A 26176-nucleotide genomic window follows, 5' to 3' on the forward strand; every position below is an offset into this window, starting at 1 on the left:
GACCAACAGCTCATGAGGATTATACCCTTACTCTTACTGAGGGTTGGCCCTTTATAGAACCAGGCAGGTGGCACCGAAAGCATTGAGCCCATGTCACTGACCTTTGTGGCTGCATCGACATTGGCGTCCCTCTGTAGGAGCTCAGAGACCACTTCCACATGGCCTTCTTTGGAAGCAAGATGGAGTGCGTTCAACCCATTCTGATGGAAAGTGAAGGAAAAGAGAACTGAAAACTGAGTGTTCAATGGTCCACGGTGCTTCAGATGTCCCTACAAATGACCCCCATGTGTGTGCCGCAAGGGACTGTGGAAAGGAAATAAAATATGAAAACTGGGGGGGGCATTACTTATTAAGTATTAGGAATCATTAGCATTCCCGCTTCTCCTCTGACAACAATGGACTGACAAAATTTAACATCAATGAAATCAACCTCCTGACAAATGGAGAAAACCCTTGCCAATATTTAACAAATACTTTAAGGCATCGGAGAGTTTCAACTGAAATACCAGTCAATAACAATAACCACAACTGACCTGGTTGCAGATGTTGATGTCCACTCCATTTTTGATGTAGTCGAGGGCCTTTTCCAGGTGTCCCGCCCGAGCTGCTCTCAAGTAACTTGCGTTGGCATCAGACTAAGGAGAAAGAACAAAAAGCTTTGTGGTGACAAAGATGACTCAGACACCTTTGGACAAACACCCAGCTAGTGGTACAAAGCTTGGAGAAAGTCACTTGATAGTTTTATTGCTAGCATGGAAACACTAATAACATTTTTTTTTATCAAGTCTGGACAAAAAAGGGCAAACTGGTGACCCAGAGGTTAACTTGCTACACTTGCAGCATACGGAGATGCAATTCCCAGCACCCACATGACGTCTGACAGCCATTTTTAACTCTCGTTTCAGGGAACCCAATGCCCTCTTTTGGGCCTCTGTGGGTACTAGGCACACACACTGAGCACATATCGACATGCAGGCAAATACACACAGCTTTATTCCTTTTGAGATATCCTAACTCCGAATTGAAAGAGATAATTTCTCATGAGATGTAGCTGCCTTAAATCAATACACAATCTCCAGGGAAAATCCTACAATGTCTTGGGCATCACACTATGAAGACCCAGCTGCTCTCTATCAGAAGTTCACCACTGATGCCATTTTCCTGTGTTTATCACAACTGATTTTCCACTTGATGGCTTCCCAAAGCATGGGGGCACATCTTCTGCTGCTGCAAAGCCTCAGTGGGCATTTTCAGTTGCTAACTTCCCACTATGGTGCTTATGCGACCCTGTCCTACATTAAGAGTATGTTTTTGTACATGAGAGCAAAGACATGCTGACGTGTGAAAGGAATTTTCTACATGTTTTCAAGATAGTTGAAGCCTGGAGAACTCTCCCAGGAACAGGGTACAACATCTAAACACAAGAAAATGAGACAGTTCACTCTCTTAGTGCTACTCATCTTTAACACAAAGGCAGTGAAAGAGAACAATATGGTGGTGGAAAGAATCCATGGCAAAGATGGACCTGCTAAATGGGGGGAAAACCTGATGGGCGCCATCTCAACTCAGACAGGATTTCCTGAAACTGGATCCAGAAACATCTCCCTGCCTGTTATAAGTGCAATCATGCAGGGAAAAAGCTTCTTAGAGGAGTAAGTCTTCTAACCATATTGTGACCGCCTCCTCCAGAGCACCTTCAAATGCCTTTCCATCCTCGAAGCCCAGTCAAGACTCTTGGGGCTCCCAACATGTCCATCCCACCTAGTGCTGGGCACTTAACACACAGAAACATAGGATTTCAAATACTCTATCCTTCTCCCACAAGGAACCTTAAGCCTTCAGAACGAGTAAAGGTAGATTAGGAAGCACGTGTGTGGGAAGTCACCAAGATGGCTGTCTTTGGAGAGCACCCATTCAAGCCTGGCACTATAGCCAAGATGAAGTAAGTTCCGCTCTGCCAAAGGATCTCTGATTCTGTGGTGTAATTTATTAAGTGAGTACTGACTTGCTAGGGACCTCCCAAGAGAGGCCACTGCCCCCAGGATCCCCATCACCCTCCCCTGTGCTACAGTAAGCTTCACTCTGGGGGAATATCCTTTATTCCTCACTACTATCAGCATTTTGATTTGAGTGGCACTTCTGATGGGCCCACTCTGCTCACTGTCCAATACACACCACCTGCCATGTCCTGTGCCACTCACAACCCCTTGTAACACGTTCTCAGAATTGCATGTGTCCAGAGGGCCAACCTGTCTCAGAAAAAGCAGCTGTCAATGAATGAAACTTTTTACTTCAAGACTATAAGCTTAAGCGGGCATCGATCTCGGGCCTGCTTGGGTTGCTATATGCCTTGACCTAGTGCAGGGAAGAGATCTCGTGTGTGTGTGTGTGTGTGTGTGTGTGTGTGTGTGTGTGTGTGTGTATGAGTGTTTGTGACACTATTTCCCTTTAACTAGGAGCTACCTTGACATATGGCAGGTGCCTGTGAAGGCTTTGTGATTGAGTCAATAAACACATACACTGGATAGAAATAACTAATAATCAAATTTATTTTTAGAACAATAGAAGAGGGTTCCATGGCAGTAACAGCTACAGCCACGCAGTTTAGCTTGAGAATCTGCTATGACACCGAGATGGATGCCAGAAATCAAACACTGTGTGTCTGAGCCAGGGCATTTGGGGTTAGTTGGTTTATTCAATGATGAGTGAAAGTTATAAACGAATTTTCTTTTTTTAACTATTACACACATAGTTGGCTATGTTCATCCCAAGATACACGGGTCTGTCCTGTTTACCCCACATATCTAGACTCACTTAGCTAGGAATACTTTAAAAGAATGTAGGATGTGTACAGGTAGACAACGGTGGGTTTGTTAATTTATTTTGTGCTTGTCTTTATTTTTAAATAATACCACAAAGCAATTATGTTCATGGAATTTACTTGATACTAGTTACTCTATTATAAAATCAAATCGAATCACAATCTACATTGAGCACATAAGCCACTTACACAAGGTTGAAAACGAGGAGGGTAGGGGTGGTAGAGAAAATATGTGCCTTAGAGTTCAACTTAGTCAATTCACAGGAATTCAAGTGAAAAACTGCAGTGTGTAAGGAGGCCTTCCACGGAAGGAAGGTAGCCTTTTGTAGTTCAGACAGAGCCAGGTGTGCAGTGACATCTGACCCTTATGCCTGCCTGACGGCGTCTCAGTGCCCATGTGTGGGAAGGCGGTGCCGTTGTCCTGGGAACAGAATGCAGCCCGTCTGTCTTCCTGTCTCAGCTGCCAGAGGCAGGAGCTGTGAGCTGCGCACACGGATTCTGACTTGGGTACCTAAAAACTGCAGCTAAGGAGACTAAAAGGAGGTGTGACAATTCAAGGGAAAGAGCCTCTGAATTGATTCCAGATTTAAAAAAGATCTGACAATTCTGTATGTGGCCCATTTTCCTCAAAAAAAAAAAAAAAAAGAAAGAAAGAAAAGTCCTATTCAAGACTCTAAAGCAAAACACACACAACTAGTTTGAGCCTGGATTTTTTTAAACCTATCTAAGGCATGGGTCCTCAGGAGACTAGTAAAAGTTGTCAACTATTTTCCTTCCTTTAATTACTGCACGTGGTCAGCCTTTATCCTAGGGTTCCATACTATTTTATACTGTGTGCACTGAATAGGCGCGGTGTTTGTGGTTTTTGACATATCATGACTTTCTACTAGGAAACTTATACAGCATTTATGTGACATTAGTTGTAGGTTATCAATACAGAGCATGTGCCTGCTATGCATGCGTTCTATGAAAATACTATACCATTTTATATGGGGGACTTGAGCACCTATGAATCTTGGAATAGGTGGGTCTAGGGTATCTAATGTCTTTTAGATACCATGAAAAGGGTGTAATCTGCATATATATATATATATATATGGGTTGTACATGCTGCATATGTATATGTATTTGCACCCCATTTTATGTATCTCAGGAGGCTGGGGTATTGTTTTGTGTTTAAAAACTCATGCTGTATGGATGGCACACTCTCTAGTAGGGCTGGTGAGATGGCTTAGTGGATGATGGCACTTTGCCACCAAACCTGAAAACATGGGTTCAATACCCGCCCCCTGGAGTTGTCCTTTGATTCCCACACATAAACAGCGGTGTGTGTGTGATCCCACTTCAAATAAATAAGTAAATAAATATAAAGTAAACATTCCTAGTATACATCTTCCAACTGCTGCTTTTATCTAGAGACCACGGTACTGAGTGGTCCCCTGAGGTAGCTTATTTGCAGCCTCAGAAAGTCAGGATCAGGAAGGGACAACAATTATTTTCACCATTGCCACTGCCACAGGTTTCTGTGTATTCGAACATAAAATGACAGAGGGGATGGGTAATGAGAAAGAGCTAAGAAACAGGAACAAAGACAGCCCTGTAGAAAATTGTAACTCAGTGTATGGATTTCTTTAGGCTCAAGGAGTTTCTCATTTTTCCTCCCTGAAAGCAACTCAGTGTATCATGAATGTAGTCAGTACTGAAGACGTGTGAGCTGCCACACCACTACTCATGATGTACAAAGGCAGATACATTTACCTTCATCTCGGGGTCTTTTGCTCTCTTCCAACTCTCCTTGTATGAGGCAACAGGGTAAAATACTAACCCCTAACTTGATGCCACAGCCTGAGAAACCCATCATGAGCTGAAAATACTGTAAGTTGGAAATGATATATGTAATCTACCATACATCTTGGGTTTAGCAGCATGGTATCCTAGCAACACAGTATCCTAGCAACACAGTGTCCTAGAGAATACCAGGGGTTCACCCGTGTGATTGAGTGGCTGAGTGGGAGCTGTGGCTCACTGCCTTTGTGTTATAAAGTACAATTGCGCAAGTCACTAGCCCAGAAAAAGACCCCAGTTCAACACTGTAACCACCATTTCTGCTGAGTGTAGGTAGCTTTTTGTACCCTCATAGACTTGAAAAATGTCATTTACTGTTAAGTCTGGGATCCTCTGTCATATATACATATTGTTTTCTTAACATTTAAAAGCTCCATAGCACTCTATAGTAGACACATTATCCCATTTAAGTTGTTACTTCCTCAAATAACTAAGTAACCCTTAATGTAGGCTACAGGCTCCTCCCTCCCTTCCTTCCTTCCTTCCTTCCTTCTTTCCTTCCTTCCTTCCTTCCTTCCTTCCTTCCTTCCTTCCTTCCTTCCTCCCTCCCTCCCTTCCTTCCTCCCTCCCTCCCTTCCTTCCTCCCTTCCTCCCTCCATTCTGTTTCTTTAAAATCTTGAACACTCCATCTGAACAATGCCCTCACATGCTGGATTTAAATAGGCATCTATGTATGGCAGCTGACATGTCCATGAAAGGACGTCAGGCACAAGGAGAAACTGAAGTCTCCTGCACAGTTAGCCACACAGAAGAGGTCACTGCATATAGAGACAGGGCTAAGAGCTGCACACAAAGAGGCAGGCAGCGCTGGCTTTCCTTCCGTTGCCAAAACCTAAGCAACACTGAGTCTGAAAATCGTTCTTGACATAGTTTGAGGTCCTGTTTATTCAGCCGTCCTTTCAAACAGGAAAGGAATAGGAATCGTGTGTCTTCTGTCAAAGAAACAGCTTCAGGGATGGAACCACATATTACTACATATTGGTCTCACAGTTAGGCCTCGTCCCCTGCCCCAGAATATTGATGGCATTTAGCAGAATTCAGTGGCTGCAAAGAACAATGGCCTGTGGAGTGACACTTCACACCTTTGACGATATGCTAAGCATCTTGCAGGTGCTTATGCTAACTCAATTGCATCAGTGTAACTTACTGTAATTAACTTGTACTAATGCAAGCACTTAATAATTGACCCAGTTCTTATAATACTTCTAAGGTGGTAAAGAAGGTAGAATGATGTCCCCCTAAGATTCGTGTCCCCATGTGTCCTCAGCATATGACTTTATTTGGAAGTAGCACTGGGGAGTATGTCTTGTTTGATAATGACAATACCAGAATGAGCCCTGAATCTTATGAGTGTCCTCATATGGTGAGAGTGCACATGGATGAACAAGAGCCATGCAAGGATGGGGGGGGGGGACACGCAGAAACAAGAGTCCAACAAAACAAAATCAAATAAAGCAAATGTACCAATTTACACTTCTGGGTTTTGGAACTGCTGACTGTGAGCTCATATTCTTTAGAAATGGTTCTTGGGTGATGCTTCAGCATCTTTGTTAATACTGCCCATAGTCCAAGAGGACTGACTACTAACCCAAGGGTAGTTAGAAAACAAATGCTAGTCTTGAGGACTGTTTGCTTCCGGGCTACACAGGAGGAGGTTATATCTCAAACTGGTAATGAGGTGAGAGAGTCCTGGGGGTTACGATCCTCAGGGTAGACTTTCTTTCCCTTTGGGCCTGTGTAAAATAGAGCCAGGCGGCTCTTATTGTATTTTGTCTTTGACAAGTTGATTTCCTGTCCACCTCAGCATTGCTATTCAGCATAAGTGCTGTGGAGCTTTGGGATAGAGCAGGAGCTCTGGGCGTATCATGTCCTAGTCTTTGGACCTCTGCAGTTCCTCTGTCTCAAAAGACTGATTTTTGTTGTCTCCCCCAATGTCTGAGCTTTCTTTGCAGCTGAAAATACACCCAACTCCTCCCTGTCCTTCATTATTCTGCTCCTTGACTAGTTCAGGCCTTTGAAATCGGATGACCAGATCGACAACAACAACAACCACCACCGACTAACTAACAAGATACCATTTGTCAATGATTTAATTTGTCAGAAGTGTGGAACAATCGTCACACACTCCCAGGACACTATTTCTAGTTCTTAGCAAGTTGTAACAAAATCAACAGCTGCAACTTACTGAGGGCCTTCTGTGACATGGACATCATGAAGCGCTGTATATGTATTCTTACAGTGTGTTGTGAATTATATGTTCATAGCTACCAGTCATTTCTGCTTTAACAGTTAAAGTATTTATTTAGTGTGTGTTTGGATGGCACGGCATCAGAGGGTCAGCAGTGTGGGTGTTAGGTCAGAGGACAAGTTAGTAGAGTTGGTTCTCTCCTCCCACTTTTATATAGGTTCTGGGAATTGAACTCAGGCTGTCACTGAGCTACCTTGCTGATATCTGCCAGTCGTTTCTTACACGTTTAATTGCAATCTTCCTTACAGAGGCAGAAGTTCCACAAGTAGAATGTCTTGTCCAAGGAAACACAGCCTAGGATCACAAGCTCACACTCTCCACATCAGTGGTTTTTGAACTGGGGTCCCCATGGCTCTGAATTTGGGAACTCTGTGCAACCAAGTATCAGTAAGCTACTCTAAGTGCTCATCTTCAGTTTCATTCCAAGGGCATGTGCTTTCATCCCGCTCAACATCAGGGGTGGAGGATAAATTTCCTTAGAAAAATTGTCTCTCATTCTCACTCAGCATCTCCTCACCATTACCTTCTTACTGTGTCTCCTACCCATTCCCTTCTCACTCAACATCCCCACCTATGCCTTTCTAACTCAGCATCTCCTATTCATTCGATGGAATGATTTCAAAGGTCCTTAAAAACCTGCTCCAGCTGGGCGGTGGTGGTGCACGCCTTTAATCCCAGCACTCGGGAGGCAGAGGCAGGCGGATCTCTGTGAGTTCAAGGCCAGGTGGACCGACAGCCTCCAAAACAATACAGAGAAACCCTGTCTCGTAAAATCCAAAAACTTAAATAAATAAATAAATAAATAAATAAAAACCTGCTCCAAACACATTCTTCCAATCTGACATAAGACAGGGATGCTCTTACTGAAGGCAATTTAGACAACTTATCATCCCTAGACTGGCCTTCACAGTCCCCCATCACTCTGCTAACAGTGCTCGCCAGCCGCCTGCACACCCTCTCACAAGAGGATTCTTCTGTAACAGACTTACAATGATAGCCTAGATCCATCTTAAAGAGCCCACATTTGTTATTTCAGATACACATTAGATCAGACCCCTGCTCTCTCTGGACTGCTACAGTATTTTCTATGTTCTGCTTACACCCTAGTTGCTGTCCCATAAGGAGGAATTTCAATCTTGTTGAAGGCTGGTCCTTATCCTCTAGCTTGAGGGTGAAGTCACACAGACGATGGGAACTCATGGATAAGCCCACAGGGGTGAAACAAGAAATTCACCAGGAAGAGCTATTTCCACAACTTGCTTGTGCAGCTGGGGGAACTGGAGGGAACAGTAGGACTTCCGAGGGATACTTGGTTGATGAAGAGCAAAAAGAAGGGAAGATAATGAAGGGTGCAGAAGTAGAAAGGACAATCTCTCAGGAAAAGATGAGAGCACCAGAGAGATGAAAAGTAAAGGGAGCTACAGGAAAGGCCTTTGGCCCCGATACAGCAGATACAGGCTCATCTAAAAGCTAGGCAAGCTGTGAGGGGCTCTGAGTCAGCATATAACCTGTGTATTATTCCAATTAAGTCCCAGTTCGGATGAAGGAAGCTTAGTTGAATCTAATACACACCCTAAGATGAGGGACCCCGAATCAGGTTATCCTTCAAACACTGCTTTGTCAATATTCACTGTAGCCAAGAAATCAAATCAACCTGAGTGTCCCCGATGGAGAAACAGATTAAAGAAACATGGTGTGCAATACACAATGGAATCCTACTCAGTCATAAAAAGAAATGCAATGTAGGGACATGGATGAAATATGACAGGCAGGGAAAGGCACATGCCATATGACCTCACTCACAAGTAGATTTGTTCAAAGCTGATCTTATAGTAATAGGAAGCAAGATGCTGGTTAGGAGAAGGTGGCGAGTGTTGGGCTATGACTGCACAGAGAGGCTAACTCGCAGGTGCTATGCTGCAGTTAGAAGGAGTATGTTCTGCTGAGTGAGTGAACAGGCAGGTAACCGCAACAGACAACAATGAACCGTGTGCCTTGAAAGGCTGATGGAGAGGTCAGGGTGGACTTTCACCACGGATGTAATGAATGGTTAAGATAGTATCTGACAGTGACCTTGCTGTATCATTGAGCAACAAATGCACACTCACAGACCTTAGACAAATCTATAAAACTATGTGCCTGCCAGAAACTAAATAAAATATGGTTAGGTGTGCTAACATGAGCTGGGAATCTGGGAGAAATCACCTAAATGAAAAATTGAGGAATATGAGAGGCATTTTGAGGGTGCTTTAATTAATATAAAAGAATGTTAAGGTCTTAGCTAGGTGTAGTGGCATACATCTTTAATCTAATCTCAACACTTACTCTGCCTACACACACACACACACACACACACACACACACACACACACACACACGGTTAAATATTAATACCAAAATTAAAAATCTGGCTGCCACTTTGCCCCACTATCTTATGCTGTACTCTTCAAAGACAAACATTATATTCAGACACTGAGGATACGGACAGGCCTTTCTTATAGTGCCAAACTTTACTGATGAATAAATTAACAGGAGTATAAGTTATTTTCATGGAAAGTCCTCCAGGGCAGGACAGCTGCCTACTTATCAAGACTTCAGATGTCATTTACAGCTTTGAAACACAGGCAGAGCCACTTTGCAGAACTTTTCAAGATTCAGGACTAAGTAAGTAATGTTCCCTTAGAATGTGATGTCCTTCACCCAACCTAAGCTGAGTAACTTGAGACACTGTTCTTCTGTGATCACGGTTTTGGGGTCAGGTGTGAGTCAGTGTCCCTTGCCAAGTACATCAAACAAAGAATTTATTTTTCTGCTTTTGCCATGCCTGGCAACTTATAATCTTACATGTAGCATATAATCTTATATGTAGCATATAATCTTGTATGATATAGCCTATAACCTCATAACCCCAGCACTTGGGAGACTGAGGCATGATGCTTAGAAATTCAAGACTAGCCTGGGCTACACAGTGAGGCCGAAGACTCAAAAGAACAAAAACAACGCTCAAATTAAACAATTATATTTTTCTCCTAATGGACTGGAGGTGAATCACACACTGGAACCCAACCAGACACAGAGACCATTCAGAGTCTCCAGAGGTCTGAGAGTAAAACATGGTGTGATATTTTCCAGATCTCTCCCAGTGGTCTAATGTTCCACCAAGTTCAAAAGAATGCCAACAATTGCACAGCCTGAAACAAGTGTGACATTCATGCTACAGTATGTTGCCTGTCAACAATGCTCTGGTTCTCCAGCACTTTGTTGGCCTCTCTAGCTATTGCCCAACTCAAGGAGCCAACTCACCTGGCCTAGTTGTACGTAGGTTAATTCTTTGCAAGGCGTGTGTTTGGAAGTGGGGTAGAGGTCTTCAATACAAGAGAAGTTTCTAGCATCTTTACAAGGCAAGGACTTGATGGAAACTTGAATGATCAGAGACTTCATGCTTTCTGTTTAATTGCTATCTAGTAAATGGAAACAAGCCAGCATTTTCTACCCATCAATCAGTCAGAAGAGGAAGGGGAGGGAGTGGTGACTTAATGGGTACAAGCAATGCTACTTAAGGTAGCTATATAAGTAATTATCATCATCAAGCCAGTTCAAATCTAATGCTGCTTCCATACACTTCCTCTGACTGCCACAGGGCTGCCTGTCTGCTAGGATTCTGCCTAGATGTAACCTCAGTTCCTCCCTAAAATGAGGCCAGTATCTCTGAACACATGTTAGGCATGGCTAGTATTTTCTCACTGGGACCTCTGCCAGGCCAGCCCTGCTGTTGTACATTTCAAACCTGCTGGGCGTCTGTGCAGAGTGCCTCCTCTTAAACTGAATGCAAAACAACATCCCACCGTTATCTTTAAACACAGGAGGCAGGGGTGGGGAAGAGCTCACAGACACACACACGGCACTGGTAGGTCTTTGTTTTTGCAAAGGCAGTGTTTTACAGAGCTCGCCCATGCTGCATTATGATAAACTCTACTGTCCTCTGTCTACCATGATCTGGTTTGCCTCGGAGGGAGAACCCATAAGCTCAGCCCCAAGGAGGAGGTCTTGCTGCTTCCAGTGTGCTGGCCTCTGAGCTTTTAATGGAGCCATATTAGAAACAAAAATATAGACATGATTTTTATTTTTTACCATGGTTGTGCTGGTGAGGGGTTGGGGGGTATTGGTGCAAGATGAATTATTTCCAAGGTTTTCCAACATAAAGTTGGCACTGGCTACAGAACAGGATGAAGGTTGATCTTAACATTTTTGAGACATGAAGCAGCCAGTTTCAGCCTAGGCAGGAAAGCTCATACCTGTGATCACAACTCTTTGAGGCTGAGGCAGGAGGATCATCCAAAGGTCAAGGTCAGGACACAGTGAGACCATGCCTCAAAACCAACAAATAACAACATTAAAAAAAAAGCCTTGTTTGCTTATATTGCAAGGGATAGGAAATATCAAAGGAAAGGAGTTATGTATGTCTTAATTCTATGAGGTCAATACAGTAGCATTTTGTCTTGATTTATGCTGGTGGAATTTCAAAGTATTTTCACTTAAAACTTCTATTGTCCTCATAATACAGAGATTGTAAGATGCTGCAGTGGCCTTCGACACAATGGTCTTTACGTTAGCAGGATACTTATGAAATGTAGAGGAATGAGATACAATGTTGTGATTAGATGACCTGGCACCTTCAGAATGCAGACACCACTCCATGACTAATGATGAGTTGTGACTTCCCCAAATAGGGCAGGAGCAATGATAATTAAAATTCTGTTGTGGCTAGGGTACCTAACATACATGAAAACGGGTATAGCTATTCACTTAAGGGGTCTGTGAACTCTTCTAAACAAAATTAACCATTCAATTTATTCAATTCATGGGTATTTTTGCACAGGACAAGCTTGTTTGTACCTGTCCAAGTGTGAAGTCATACAAAAGGGATATACTAATCTTAAAGCCTACAATCAATCGTTGGTTATTTTGATATGTAACAGGGTTGTATCAATAGCCTGAAAAATAACCAGAGTCATAGAAATTATTTTTGAGAAGTATATTTGGCAGACATATTTATTATCATCGTTGTTTGAAACTCCTGCTGCATTTGGGCATGTTTCATCTCTGGGGACAAAGAGCAGTGTTAGCACATGGTAATGGAAAGGACACACAATCTTCTACACACTTGTCACAGCTCAGCAACTCTGACATGTGAACAGTGCTGGTATCTTAGTTACCTTCCCATTGTAGTGATAAGAGACCCCCATAAAAGCAACTTAAAGGACAAATGGCTTATTTTGCCTTACTGTTTGAAGGTATAGTCCTTCATGGTGGGTGTCCTGGTTAACTCTGCCTACTTGATACAACATAGAATTATCTGTGAAGAAAATCCCAGTTGGAGAATTGCCCAGGTCCCATTGTTCTATGGGTTAGATTGGTCTGTGGGGGATTGTCTTGATGGTTAATTGAAGTTGGAGGGCCCACTGTGGGTGGTATAAAGCCCTAGGCATGTGGTGCTTAACTGAGAATAAAAGCCTGTGAGCCAGCATCCTCCATGGTTCCTGCTATGTGCTTTTTCTATGGGTTCCGCCATCAGAGGTAATGCTGTGAGAATAGCAAGCAGGGCTGCCTCCGGGGTCCTTGCCTTGACTTCCCTCAGTGGTAGATGGCGACCTGGAATTTCAAGCTGGGAAATTGTTGTTGTTGTTATGAAACTAGAACCCAGGGGAAGCCGTGAGCTTGAGGCAGCTTGTCACACGGCAGGCACCATCAGAAAGCAGAGCGAGATGAGTGTTAGTGATCAGCTCACCTTCTCCTGTTCATTTAGTCCAGGACCACAGCCTATGGGATGGTGCCTCCCACACTGAAGGTGGCTCTTTTCATCTCTGTCAGCCTGACCTGGATAATCCCTTCATAGACATGGCCAGAGGCTTGCCTCCTGCTTGATTCTAGATCCTTCGAGTTGACAGTTGATGGTAACAACCACAGATGGAGAATTTCCTTATCTACACATAAAAATTAAGGACAATGCAGTTCTCTTGGAAATTATGACTGCATTTATTTCAGGGAATTTCTCTTTCTCCAGTAAGAACACAATGGAAGTTGGAATGAGATAGCGGCTCACACTGGCATAGCCCATAGATGAGGTGGGTGATGATAGGTGTCACAAATTAATGTAAGACCCAATCCTTGCCTGTCTGTTGGGAAGAAGGTAGAAGCCCAAGAAAATCGCAGAGCCACGGGACCTCAGCCTTTCTCATGGTCCAATTCCACTGCTTTATTCTTTCCACGCTTATCCGTTTCCCTTGTCTCTGGTTTCCCTCACACGAACATGTTCTGCTATCCTGTGAATTAGGAGGCCCGAGAAATACTTGATACAGAATCTATGCTTCCTCAGTCACCAGGGAATGTGGCTCACGGGAGCAACCGGGCCCTGCCGTCCTCGAAGGAACATTTGCTATGTCTCGTGAAGCCTTCATTTACAATGTGATGAGAGTACCACATTTGTTTTAACGTATTTTATATCTTGAGATGAGTAAAGGTTGCTGTGTCTTGTGTTTTGTACGAACAGAAAAAAAAAAACTGAGGCAAAGAAAACTCACCCAAAACAACACTTGGCTCCACAGTGCTATGATTTGAATATGAAATTGGCCCCTTCAGCCTCACGTGTGAACTTAGGCCCCAGCTGGTGATACTGTTTTGGAAGGTCTCGGAATCTTTAGGAGATGGAGTCTTGCCGAAGGAAGTGGGCCTCTGTGGGAGGAGGGCTGGCCACACCTCCCTACTGCTTCAAGACTGCTGTGGCAGTGTGTGTAGCCACCTCAGAATCATGCTGTATGCCTTTCCTGCCACGTTGCTCCTTATCAAGTATTTAGTCACAATAGGAAAGTAAGGGGTAAACACAGATTCGATGCTTGTATCCATCCCTCATGTTATAAGAAGACAACATTACAGTGTCAATTGGCAGAACATTTTTCCATGAGGCTTGTGGATGCACTTTCCAAATTCCACTGACCCAACCTCCCTCTCCCGAAAGGGCTATCTATCTATGCCATTTCATGTGGTCTACAGAACACAGTCACTTCTCTAAATATGATCTACTACTTACATGACAATACTGCAACGGCAGACAGATCTTTTAAAGAGAAATAAAATGGGATAGTATTATGTGAGCAAAACTTGGAAGTTTTTATTAACAGAACAAATATGAATTTATCCCACGGATTAACTACACAACAGCAGAGGCCTCAGAAATACATGTTATACTCCTGAGATACTGGAGCCTCTTAGGATCCACATGGAAGCAACTTCTGGTGCTCTGTGTATGTGGGTTACATAAATATGTCCACTGCTCAGGACTTTTCCATTTACTTAGCATATCGTGAATCAAAACCAGGATGAAAAGCTAAAACCTCAGGATCCTTATTATGTGGGAGGTTTTGGAGTATGTCTTAAAATATTTAATCCAGGGAATAATTTGCATTTTAAATGTAGCAACTCAAAACAGTGATAAGCTAAATTTGGGCTAGGTAGGAGAAAAAACATTTGCTTGGCTAGATAAACATTTTCTTGAGTTCTTTAAAACCCTTTTTAGATCAGGGAATAACTTTGTTCCTAAGTGTGGACAAGCTTAATATTGTGAATGAAAATACTGTCTTGCACTCCACAAATAACACTCTTTGTGGCAAGATCAGCCAGGAAATGACAGTATGCGGGACTTGGATTCCTAGTCAGATAATTAAAGGCCTGGAGACCAAGGGCCAGGAGGAATTGAAGGGTGAGACCCACAACCCCAGAGGGTGGAGAGAGTGGCCTGTGAGGGGAGGGGTTCCTGAATTGATCATGCTAAACTGTGCACACCAGCTGGTGCAGCTGGGGTCTCATTGGAGCTGTGGGTAAATGAAACCATGCACCTTTTCTGAGTTTGTGGAGAGGAGAACCAAAATGCCACAACTGATGCCATTTGATTTCAACAACATATGTATTTGGGGTTTAACAAGATAATTCAACACAAGTACACGAATGTCTAATGATCAAATCAGGACATCTATACAACTTTTCATTTCTATATCAGCCTATGGCTAATAAGAGGATTTTGAAAGCTTGTGCTAAAAACATATTGAAGTAAGTGGGGTTCTTTTGTTGTTTTAGTGGTGACATGAATTGAACCCAGGGCCTCTCTCATGCTACAAAAGCACTCGAGTCCTGGGCTACATCCACAACCCTCAGTAAATTCTCATTGGTTGAGAATGTGCTGAGTAAGAACCACCAATAAAAAATATTCTAAAACGTCATTAGTGAAGTCAGACAAGAGTCTGACAGAGAGATGGGATGAGTTGGGTACCTGAACTCATCTTCAAATGATATCCATGCTTTCCTTGGTTAAAACTTGAAAAGAAAAGGCTACCATGTTTATATTGAAGGCAATAAAAAATTAAAGAGCATGAGAAATATACGGATGATCAACCACTTTTTTAAGTCTAAGGAAAACACAGTTGATGTTATTTTTTGCTATGCAAAGTAAATTTTTAATGGCAGACTTTGTCACATATTCAAGGTAGTTATCTTGGTTATTGGAAAGGTTATTAGAATTTATAGGTATGAACAATTACAAGATGGTAGGTGACTTTGGGGTTACTGTAGTTTTAACAGTTAATATGCTGCCAAAGGTACTAACATTCAGGAGTTTTGCTTCCATGAAGACAAATGAGCTAGTTCAGAGCTATACTATCACATATGGCGAGCTCTTGGTTAACCTGTCAGTGACTTACTCTCTGCACTCACGATGCCTCAGTTCAAACCTGGCTCTGCAACTCACAAATTATATGATCTGAAAAGAACGGGTATTCAAACAATAACAGTTCTTCACTGTAAAATGGAAGCAGCTGTAAGATTCGCCTCACAGGACTGCTAACATAAAAGGACAGAGGGAAAGGGCCCCAGATTACCATGACCATTAAGTATTACTGTTAGTGTTCTAAATTGTTTGGCTGTGACCATTAAGTAGATATCACTGTCCTCACAGGAACTGAATCCACAAACTTGATACTATTTGCATAATGCTCTTTAGCAACTAGGCTGAGCATAAAACTAGCCAGTGATGACCAGTCCATGTATCTACAACAGCACCTCTTGACTTTACTTGTCTCAGGGAGCCCTGTCTATTCTTAACTACCATTCATGATACCCAGGAAGATAAAACTGAAAAAATTTTAATTAATTTATTTTCAAATAACAAAAGCAACGTTATTACATGGAACTATAAGATGCATGTTATAGGAAAATAATAATTATATTTTTCCTATTTTTTTCTGAAATAAAGAAGGCTATTATTTCAAGGGTTCGTAAATGTCTTGCAGGAGAAGCAGTTGGATACTGATATCTGCCTCTATATTCAACACTCTATCTTGTGTTGCTTTGGCAGAAGTATGAGAAGGATGAAGGTGTTAAATCAAGTAGGTGGGGCTTCCTCTTGAAGGGTCTTAGGGTCATCCATAGGTTCCAGGACCACACTTAGAAAGTTGTGGGTCTACAGCACTGTTTCTCTACGATACCTCCTAAAAGAGCAACTTTCAGCAACAACCATGGCCGAGCAGGGAGTTGAATCTTAAACAGAATCACCATAGCTACCTCTGTACGGTGCACAACACTACTTGCTTAATTCTTGCTCAAGCTGGGTATGTCTTTCTCCTTGATAGTCCATCCCTGCTCACATACCCCCAACATCTGAATACTTCACATCCCACCCCCGGGAGAACACTCTCTTCAGAATGTTGGCTCAAAAGATGCTAGAAAGGCATGGGAATATAACTACAACTCTCACTTCCTGGGAGCTGCTTCTACAGAGGAACACATGACAATTCTTCATGAACAATGCCATACCATTGCTGCAAAAACACAACTGTGGTCACTAATCCCCCAGTTGGAAACTTCTAGACTGGAACTAACAGTCTGGCTTTGGTCACTGAGGTGGACCATTAACCGGTAGATTTGTTCTCTTTTAAAGTATTTAAAAATAATTAAAAGCCTAGTCTCTTGTACTTGAAATTAGGAGAGCATGTGCTCTTCAAAGATGAGGATGCATTAAAGTCGCAGCAACTGTTTCCTGAGAACTTAATGTGGATTTGTTGCAGTGGCCTGATCAAGAGATGACCAAGACATAGTCTATGTTTAATAAAAATTTACCTTGGTGATCTATCCAAGTGTTCTCAAAATGTGGCAGGATTATAGAAATGTGTGAATCAATAAAATACTGGAATAATGAGTTCAAAATGCAAAATGACCTAGAATTCTAAACTGAATTTGAAAGCACATCCCCATTTTGCAAAGTGACTTTAACACTACTGATTGCCACTTTTCAAAGGTTACCACTGCCACACATATCCCTTGGCAAAAGACAAAACAAAACAAAAATCACAACAACCCAACATTATTTTCCTCCCAAACTGAAAGGGACTGCAAGTCCTCATCTCACACATGAATAAAGAGACTCCTAAAGGGATTTATTCTCTACACGTTCTTATACTTCATTGGTAGCTGTAGATGTTTGCTTGCTAAACACTGAAATTGATGTTACATAATCTCATGACATCTGTTTATCCACAGTCTAATTAAATGGCATACTTTAATGTTGACTTCCAGCTCTTGCTGATAAGAAGAAAATTTAAACACAAATATTTTGCATTCAAATAAAAAGTTTGCAAGTATATTATTTGCCTTATGACCAAAAATTAAAAAAAACTGTATAGAAAGGGTTCAAAACACTCCACTTCAAATTCTTTTGGTTTACATGTATTAATTTAACTTGATTATTAAGCAAACCTATAGCACTATCATAATGCCATAAAATAAAAAATAAGCTTATTTGATAGACAGATATTAGACTTACTATATAACTAAATGCTTTCATTTTAAAACAAGAAATTCTAGTCTCAGCAGCAAAAAAGACAAGTTTTAGGCTCCTTCCTTGATGTGGGTCAAGGAAGGTCCTTGAATATCTTATATGACTACTACATACATTGTCCTTCAAGTGTCTACTTTCTTGAAGTAAGAATTATTAACAGTAAGTTTTTGAAAGAATTCCTAAAAGGATTTTACCAGCAGCTGCTTCAAAAGGCCACACTACAGGTGATGTACACTTGGAAATCCTTTTATTGCAGTTAGATTTTACTCTTGAGCATTATTTGAGGGCTCAAGTTCCAGACGTAACTTTCAGTCCTTTATGTTAAAGCTAATTCTTCCACACGGACCTGATTAGAAGAAAGCCAGGAGGGGCTGCTTCCAAAGTAAGCAAAAGCGCACACACCTACCTTCCTATGCCTGTGCTGCAAATAAACAGGTTAGGAAATCACTCTCGGTGTCTCCCCAACATAAACTCCATACTGCTGTAGAAAATCCTCTCCCCACTACAACCCCAAAGAGAAGCAGCAGCAAGCACCGACACCGCCACAAACACAAAGCGTAATTATCTACTATACCCTCTTAGCTAGGACCGTCTCCATAGTTCAGCTCACGCCGACAAACTGCTCACACTTCCATTCATATCAGACAAGAAGCCGGGAGAGGAAGGATTCCTTCTCATTTCCCAGCCGATCTGGGTCCAGCATCATCTGTGCCCTGTTGCGACAGGAATTCTCTGTGATCTGAATCGGGTCAGTACCCTTCCAGAGACACCGCTCAGGGCATGGTAACTTCAGATTCAGCCTGTCATTTTTGTTACACATTTTTCAAACAGCTTGCCTACCAAAACAGAAAACTCTGTGCATATGGGCTGGGGTTGAGGGCTTCTATCACTGAGTTGATACAGGCTGACATGAAACAGGACGGAGATGGTCCACATTGACATGGCTGTCCTCTTGGGGCTTGGATCTTTAAACTTCTGAGCTAACTAACTCATAAAGGAGCAAAGTTTTTCATCCCCATTAATTAACAGTTGTTCTATTTGTGCTCGGCTCTTACATCTCATAGCATTTAGCATTTCTCAAAGCCAGTGCTAGGTAACTTTTGATTGTATGTAAAGTTTTTGTTCCATAAACCACAGAGCAGAGTACACACCCAAGTTTAACCATCTAGCTCATGATTTTCAAGGAGTAAGCTGATTACTGCTAGAGTTCCATGGTGTTTAGAATGCTTGCCATTATGTTCCTGTACATTACTACGTGCACAGCTATATTATAAAGTTCAAAGCTCCACTTGAAAAGACCTTTGTCTGAGGTGCACGGAATGTTGGTGAAGTCCCTATGAGGTTAAAATTCCATCCATCAGCTGTAATGTAGTTACACTTCCCAAAGGTCATGGAGGGTTAATAACGAAAGAAAGAGAACTCAGACTTTAAGCATATCAAGATGATACCTGAAGCCACTTGAAACAGTGGCTGGATTCTCTAGATTGCTTTTTTGAAACTTTGAAATGACGGTTCCTTTCTCAACACCACAGCATGCCTGCCTACTAGAACAGGTAGCAGTGTTCTCTCTCTCTCTCTCTCTCTCTCTCTCTCTCTCTCTCTCTCTCTCTCTCTCTCTCTCTCTCTCTCTTTATAGTGTTTTTGCTATAGTTGTTATAAACGGCATGTTCATTCTGTGGCCAGGATTTGATGTGTTCATAATAAAGCACATTCCCTATATCCAGAGCATGTGTGTTCTTGAGTGAACTATTATGACTGGAAGGAACAGGTAGACACAGGACATCATGCACAACCCTTAACCATATTGCTGTTTAGCAATACTATAAACAAACACCTCGAAGTGTTATTCACATAAAACAAGCATTCACTCCCCTCTGCCTTTCCAGAAAAGCATCCTATTGAGAATGGCTTATGTGGTCCATTCTTGAACGTCAGCCAACAACATGACAATGTATATCAAGGCATTTGTCAACTGGATTAGGGATAAAATGCATCACCAGCCTTCAATGCCACCCTCCCCTTGCATCCATCTGAGTCCCAAGACTAAACTTTCATTTTCCAACCCTCTCTCCCCTTACTGCAGAGTTCCAGAGTCCCCCTTAGTATTGTCACACCACAAAAGCTGCACTCAAATGCCCTCGGATTGCTCTTGAGAGAAGTGTGACTTACAGGGTCTTCTCAAACATTTGCCTTCACCAGCTTTGCCCCGTCCTCCAACCACCCATCATCTCCTTATGTCTTACTAAGCCCTTCTAAGTCTCATCTTTCCGGAACATACTCCAAATTCCATCACAGTCAAAACATACCTCAAGTCCAGATCCCAGCAACACAGAACAGAGGTCTTACATGTCCCGAGCTCATAGCCAGTAGTGACAGGCCCATATCTGTCCTCCCCAGACACATACACGTAGTTTTAAGGACACAGTCATTTAGGACAAAGCAACATTTCCATAAGGAAAAAAAAACCTCCACTAATTTAGAAGTACATAAATGCTTACTTCTTCTGGGAAGCCCTCTGGCTCTTCCACTGCCATAGTCCGAGGCCAAATACGAAACCCGATAACGCAATTAGTTAACACGTAGGGCAGAACTTCCCATCTAAAAATATCTGCCTCGGGAAATGTAAAGATGTCTCCCAACCTCCTAGTAAGGAAATCAGAGCTGGTCAGAAGCGGCTACTTAAATGGAGGGGTGGGGTCAGACACAAGCAGGGAGCCTTGCAAGCATTGTGGTGTCTCCCAGAATTCACTGAGGACTTACCCTATCTGTGGCCTCCAGCCAAGCCCTGAGTACTTAGTCCTGATATGTGGAATTCTGAAAATAGCAGGGTAATCAGCTGGGTACTGTGCCCTGGCCGCCTGGAGTCACTCAGGGAGCCAGCTTCTGTGGCCTGTTTATCTCCAGCCCTCTCTGCACTCAGGCTGCTCTGATGTCCCTTCCAGAGACAATGTCACCATGTTTTGTGACTCCGGAATCCACTTAGCCTGCATTGTACTACAAGCCTGTTTGAATCTTTTCCTTTCCCTACACTAGCTAGACTGACGGATGTTTGTATGTGTATATGTGTACAAAAGGCTATGAATATTGACTCAATGTTCTGGTCACTTGTGGGGAGGAATCTTTGTAAATTACTGAATTCAGGTTTTTAGATTTGGGCACACAATACTTGGGTAGTGTTTTACTATTCATGCACCTCAGTTCAAGAGGGCACACAAGGCTATTGTTACACTGAGTGGCATTCATGTTTTATTTACTTCTAATTTGTTCCCCTCATGTCATCTTTGAAGCACGAAGGGAAATGTCTAGCAGGCTCCAATTCTGGGAATGCCTGGTATAAGAGTACTCATGTGAAACATTTTTACAGAGCACCTACTAAGTGCTGTCTAGGTACTGTTCTGGGTGGTTTGATTAAATGGAGATCAGAACAAAATAAAATCCACCTTGATGAAGTTTCCGTATTAGCTGAATAGCAGACAGGATAAGCAAGTATACACAATAAATCAATGACTGTGTTTAACAAGATATGTGCTATGTCAAAAAAAATATCAGAGAAAGGGTCCACAAGTGTATGTTTAGGGGAAGAGTTAACAGGTCTGAAGAGTAATAGTGTTAATTGTACATCTAATAATCGTATCAATATTCGTTAATATTAATTTTAATTTTTAATTGTTAATCAACAATTTAGACAAAATGGGATTTTATATTAAAAACATTATGTTGTACCATATGAAACTGGCATTTCCCCTTTTGTTTTTTTTTTCAAAACAGGGTCTTGCTGTGTAGTCCAGTCTGGCCTAGAATCTAGTGTCCTCCTGCCTCAACTTCCCAGGTAGTTGAGATCACAAGTAAATTCCACTATGCCCAGCGTGTTTCACATTTTTATAGGCTCAAACCAGGGCCTATATTCTAGCAACTCCATACAGTTCAACATAACAAAACCATAGCTATTAATTGCCAAGATTCATCAAGCATGCAAAGTACTATATTATTTCTTCTTGGCCATTAAAAAATTCTGTACTTGTTTATCACTGTGAGGAGGAGTGCCAGGCATGCCAAGGTGCATTTGTGGAGGTCAGAGGACAGTCACCTGAGGGGACAGTCCTCTCTTCCCACCACATGGGCCCCAGGAGTCAAAACTAGTTCATCTGTCTGGGCTCAAGTGCCTCTACCCCCTGACTCTTATGAATCCTCTATTAATTTCTTTGCATGCACTGCTTTATCTTTCAAAGAAACTCTATGAAGAACATTTTTTCCATCTGTGCCTGTAAAATCAGAAATTAGTTAAGTAATGCTCAAAGGTCAATAGCTAGGAGTTAGGAGTTGATTCTCAATTTATTTGATCTAAAGGTTTGGCATTAGCACATACTTATTAGTTTTCTCCTTTCCTTCTTTCTTTCTTCCTTCCTTCCTTTCTTTTTTTCTTTCTTTCTTTCTTTCTTGGGGAATGGGAAGCTCAAGAGGCTCAAGAGACATGATCAAAGCTGACGCCATAACAGTACTTGATCTTAGAAGTAGTCACAAAGCCACAATCACCAAAACAGTATGGCACCTGAATAAAAATAGACTTTGCAGACACAGCAAAGCAGAAGGACCCAAACAAAACTTCTTATCTTCATGCAACTACTTTGATAGAAGAAGGGAGTCTTCCCACTGAATGGTGTTGACAGAACTGAATATCCACAGGAGTCTGGCCTTGGGTATCCATACCTGAAAACCACTTCAAAATGAACCCAAGTCTGTAAAATGGAAGGAAGACAGCAGAGGACAAGCACATTGAGTAGCAAAATTTATTGTTAGGCCAACACAAAGTTCAGAACACAAATGCAAATATAAATAGATAAATGGGACCACGCCAAACTAAACAGCTTCTACCCAGTAACAGAAACGATCAGTGCAACACACCGGCAGTCAATGAAGCACAAAAAGTATTTTCAAGTCCTACATCTGCTAAGGAACAAGCATCCAAAGCACTTCAGTGCATTTAGTTGACATAGCAGAAGACAAAACTATCCACCCGAACAAACGGACAAAGGATCCGAACAGATATTTCTTAAAGGAAGATATGTGAATGGTCAGCAAGAGTACCAAGAGACACCAGATGTCACTAACCATTTGGAGGATGGAAATCAAAGCAGGGGTTCCCTCACGTCTGTTAGAGTGGCCTTTATCTTGAGGATAAAAGGTGACAGTGTTGGTGAAGACAGAGAAGAGAGAACCTGGTACAACACTCGTAGAAATGCAGTCATTTATGAATGACTGTGCCAAAGTTCCCCAGATAATTGAAAACAGGACCACTTTATGATCCAGCCTGGCCCCCACCCTGGGTGTACAGATAAAGAAATGAAATTCATATCGGGTTGATGTGTGTGCATTCCTGCTCAATGCAGTTCTTTGCATAGTAGCCAAGTTATGGAGACAACTGGAGGTTTTGTGGCCAGATGAATGGATAAGGGACATGTGGTACACAGACTGGTCAGCCACAGGGAGAATGGCATTTTCCCATTTGGACAACACATGGAATAAACCCTACATCAATCATCCCTAGGTGAAGTTTACAAGGCTGAACTCAGGGGCTAAAGGGGTTCAGAGAGAGAAGCTCAAGGGGTACAAAAACTCTAGTTACACAAAATGAGTTCTGGGGACCTGATATTCAACACACACACACACACACACACACACACACACACACACACACACAGAGCTTCCTGTACAATTGAACTGCAAGAGGGTCGACACGAAGAGTTCTCAGTGTGTGCACACACAGAGAAAAGAAAATTATTGCTCTGAAAGGTGGTAGATAAGCTAGAATGAAAAGGCCATTTCCTTAATGCATAAACACATTAAAGCACTGAATATCTATATTGTCAACATATACAAATCTATTTGTCCAGTTATACCTTGGAACACATGGAGAATATTTTAATTAGTTGTCAACATGTGAAAATTGGGAAATTTTATCAAATCTCGAGTTCCAGTTGCAAATTTCTGTAGTTGTCTCTTTCCCTGTCTGTTTCCCAACCCCATTCACTCATTAATAAAACCATTACACTACAGTGAACATACTGCAAGATAGAAAGTGTGCTCTGACGGGAACAGTGATAATGCACCCTTCTGTTCTGAGAATTGGAACCCAAGCCTGCAGCCTCTATTGAAGTGATTCTCAACCCCAGTCATGACCTCGTTGGGGACTGGGTGACCCTTTCACAGGGGTCACCTAAGACCATCGGAAAACACAGATATTTATATAAATCATAAAAGCAGCAAAATTACAGATATAAAGTAACAACGAAAATAATTTTGTGGTTGGGGGGTGGCCACAGCATGAGGACCTGTATTAAAGGCTACCAACATCAGGACAGTTGAGAACCGCTGCTCTATGGGCTACAGGAAACCTGACCTGCCTGTAGTTGAGGTAAAGCTGTTAGGAAAGAGAGCTCTAAGTGGCTGGCAGTGTCTTTGTGGATGTTCAGGAAAGTCGAGTCTGGCCCCAAACTCCTCTCCGTCCCTAGACCTTCAATTGAGGTTGAACTGTTTTTGGGTTTTTTTTTTTCCCCGACCAAATCCCAGGATGTTCCCGCCACCACCACCACCCATGCCCTGGGTTCTCCTGCCCCTGCAGACTTTGTACTAATTACACTCTGCTGCATGGTCCTGTCTTCTTCTCAGTTGTCCTTTATCTTTGTCCTGACTACCTACTTCATCTAAATGTGGAGACTTAGAGGGTGGTGGTGCTAGGAATCCAGGCCTGGAAACCCATCCCGTGGATCTTATAAACAGTCTTTACTGTCTGCAGTGGATGTCTCAGAGTGGGAGGCAGGACAACCAAGCTCTATCCCAGATGTTTCCTGGGGGAACTCCCTCTGGAGGTCAGTGGAGTGCTCTGTAGCAGCATGAAGCCTCTTAGCAGGGAGGGGCATTGTTCTGTATTTCTCAGAACTCACCTACCTATGTCTTCATCTTCCATCTTCAGTGGAAGGAACGAGATGGGTTTCATCTCTTAAACACTCAGTATGGTTGTCCTCCCCACCCCCCAACCTCCCACCCTCTCCTCCTGGCTTCTCTTCTCCAGGATAAATAATTCCAACTGATTCAACCTTTCTCTGGAGCTCTGAAGAGAGAAGAACTCTGTAATTATACTAAATAAGAGAAATAATAATTCCTATAATCATGCCTTTAAGCCCACTAGCCCTGGATAGGACATTTTGTTTCTCGAATTCTGGTGGCTCATCTCTCAGCCCTTGCAGCTGGAGAACAAGAACATGGGCAGAGGAACATCTTCTCGTGGTGGAGATTCAGGCAGACATTACAGTTCTAGCAGAACACTGTGCATTCCCTCATGGGTATATTGGTGACTTTTCTACCTCATTTTATGAGAAGTATTTCCCACCTGAGAAAGAAATCCAAGATATAGAGTAATGAAGAAGAGAAACCCAAGTTTATCTTCCCACAATGCAATCTCAGATAGTGTCTGTCATCAAGCCTCAGCATTTTAATGACAAACAAATGGAAACTCAGACCTTTTCTACATCATGAACTAGTGCTACTCCTGCACCTAGGATACAAAACAAGGTTCCTTTTGGGAGCACAAAGAAACAAAGTGGTTACAAAGAGATTGAATCTTCAAAATGAGATTGCTGCATGATATTCAAAGCCCACCCAGGCTGTTCAACAATGGGACATAATACTCTTGAAGAGTGATGGCCCCATGAAAACTGTTTGGTGTCCTGAGTCACTCTAGCTTGGAAAGGGCAGGGATATCATCTGATCAAGCAGAGGATGAGGTGTAGGTGGTGCTGAGAGCTGGTACTGGAGATGCAGCAAACTGTCTCCCCTTGGTAACACTGCTGGTCCAGAGCATGGTCTTCCACTCGTGTGTGTGTGTGTGTGTGTGTGTGTGTGTGTGTGTGTTTGCTCAGGCATGCCCTGCACTTGAATTCTTACCATTAAGCTCTATCCAAGCGCTCCCTATTCAATACAATCCATATAGGTTTGAGGAAGAGAGAAGGCAGCAGAGAAGGAGAACTCATATACTAAATGTTTCCTTGGATAGTCTCCAACACCAGACATCACTTTAGGGGAGGGGAAGTGTGTTCTCTACGTTGCTCCTGAACTTACAAATCCGTAAGACCCAACCCAACAAATATCTATAGAGCCCTGTTTATATTTCCATCCTGTCTATCACAAGAAGGAACTCCTCTAGAGCAACCTTTAACAATGGGAGGCTACTTTTCTCAAGATGTCTGTCAACATCCTGCTCAAGGGGTAGCCACCTGTGATGTCTGAAACAAACGTAATCATCTACTAGTTTCTGTGATGCAGGGTCTCACATGGTCTAGGCTGTCCTCAAACTCACTACATAGCTCAGATATCCTTCAACTCC

General features: G+C 42.4%; 1 protein-coding gene across 11 annotated transcripts in view; it reads right to left on the reverse strand.

The window, feature by feature from the left end:
* Ank3 (ankyrin 3) overlaps window positions 1–26176 on the reverse strand; it is a 561730-nt gene that overhangs the window by 205618 nt on the left and 329936 nt on the right. For all 11 annotated transcript variants that reach the window (XM_040732583.1, XM_040732581.1, XM_040732584.1 and 8 more), the window contains 2 exons: window positions 534–635; window positions 102–200 (listed from right to left, as the gene is read on the reverse strand). In XM_040732583.1, the coding sequence (XP_040588517.1) occupies window positions 102–200; window positions 534–635 (201 nt within the window). The remainder of the gene's footprint in view (window positions 1–101; window positions 201–533; window positions 636–26176) is intronic.

The sequence above is a fragment of the Mesocricetus auratus genome, unplaced genomic scaffold, assembly GCF_017639785.1.
Source record: "Mesocricetus auratus isolate SY011 unplaced genomic scaffold, BCM_Maur_2.0 Super-Scaffold_100027, whole genome shotgun sequence".
NCBI lineage: Eukaryota > Metazoa > Chordata > Mammalia > Rodentia > Cricetidae > Mesocricetus > Mesocricetus auratus.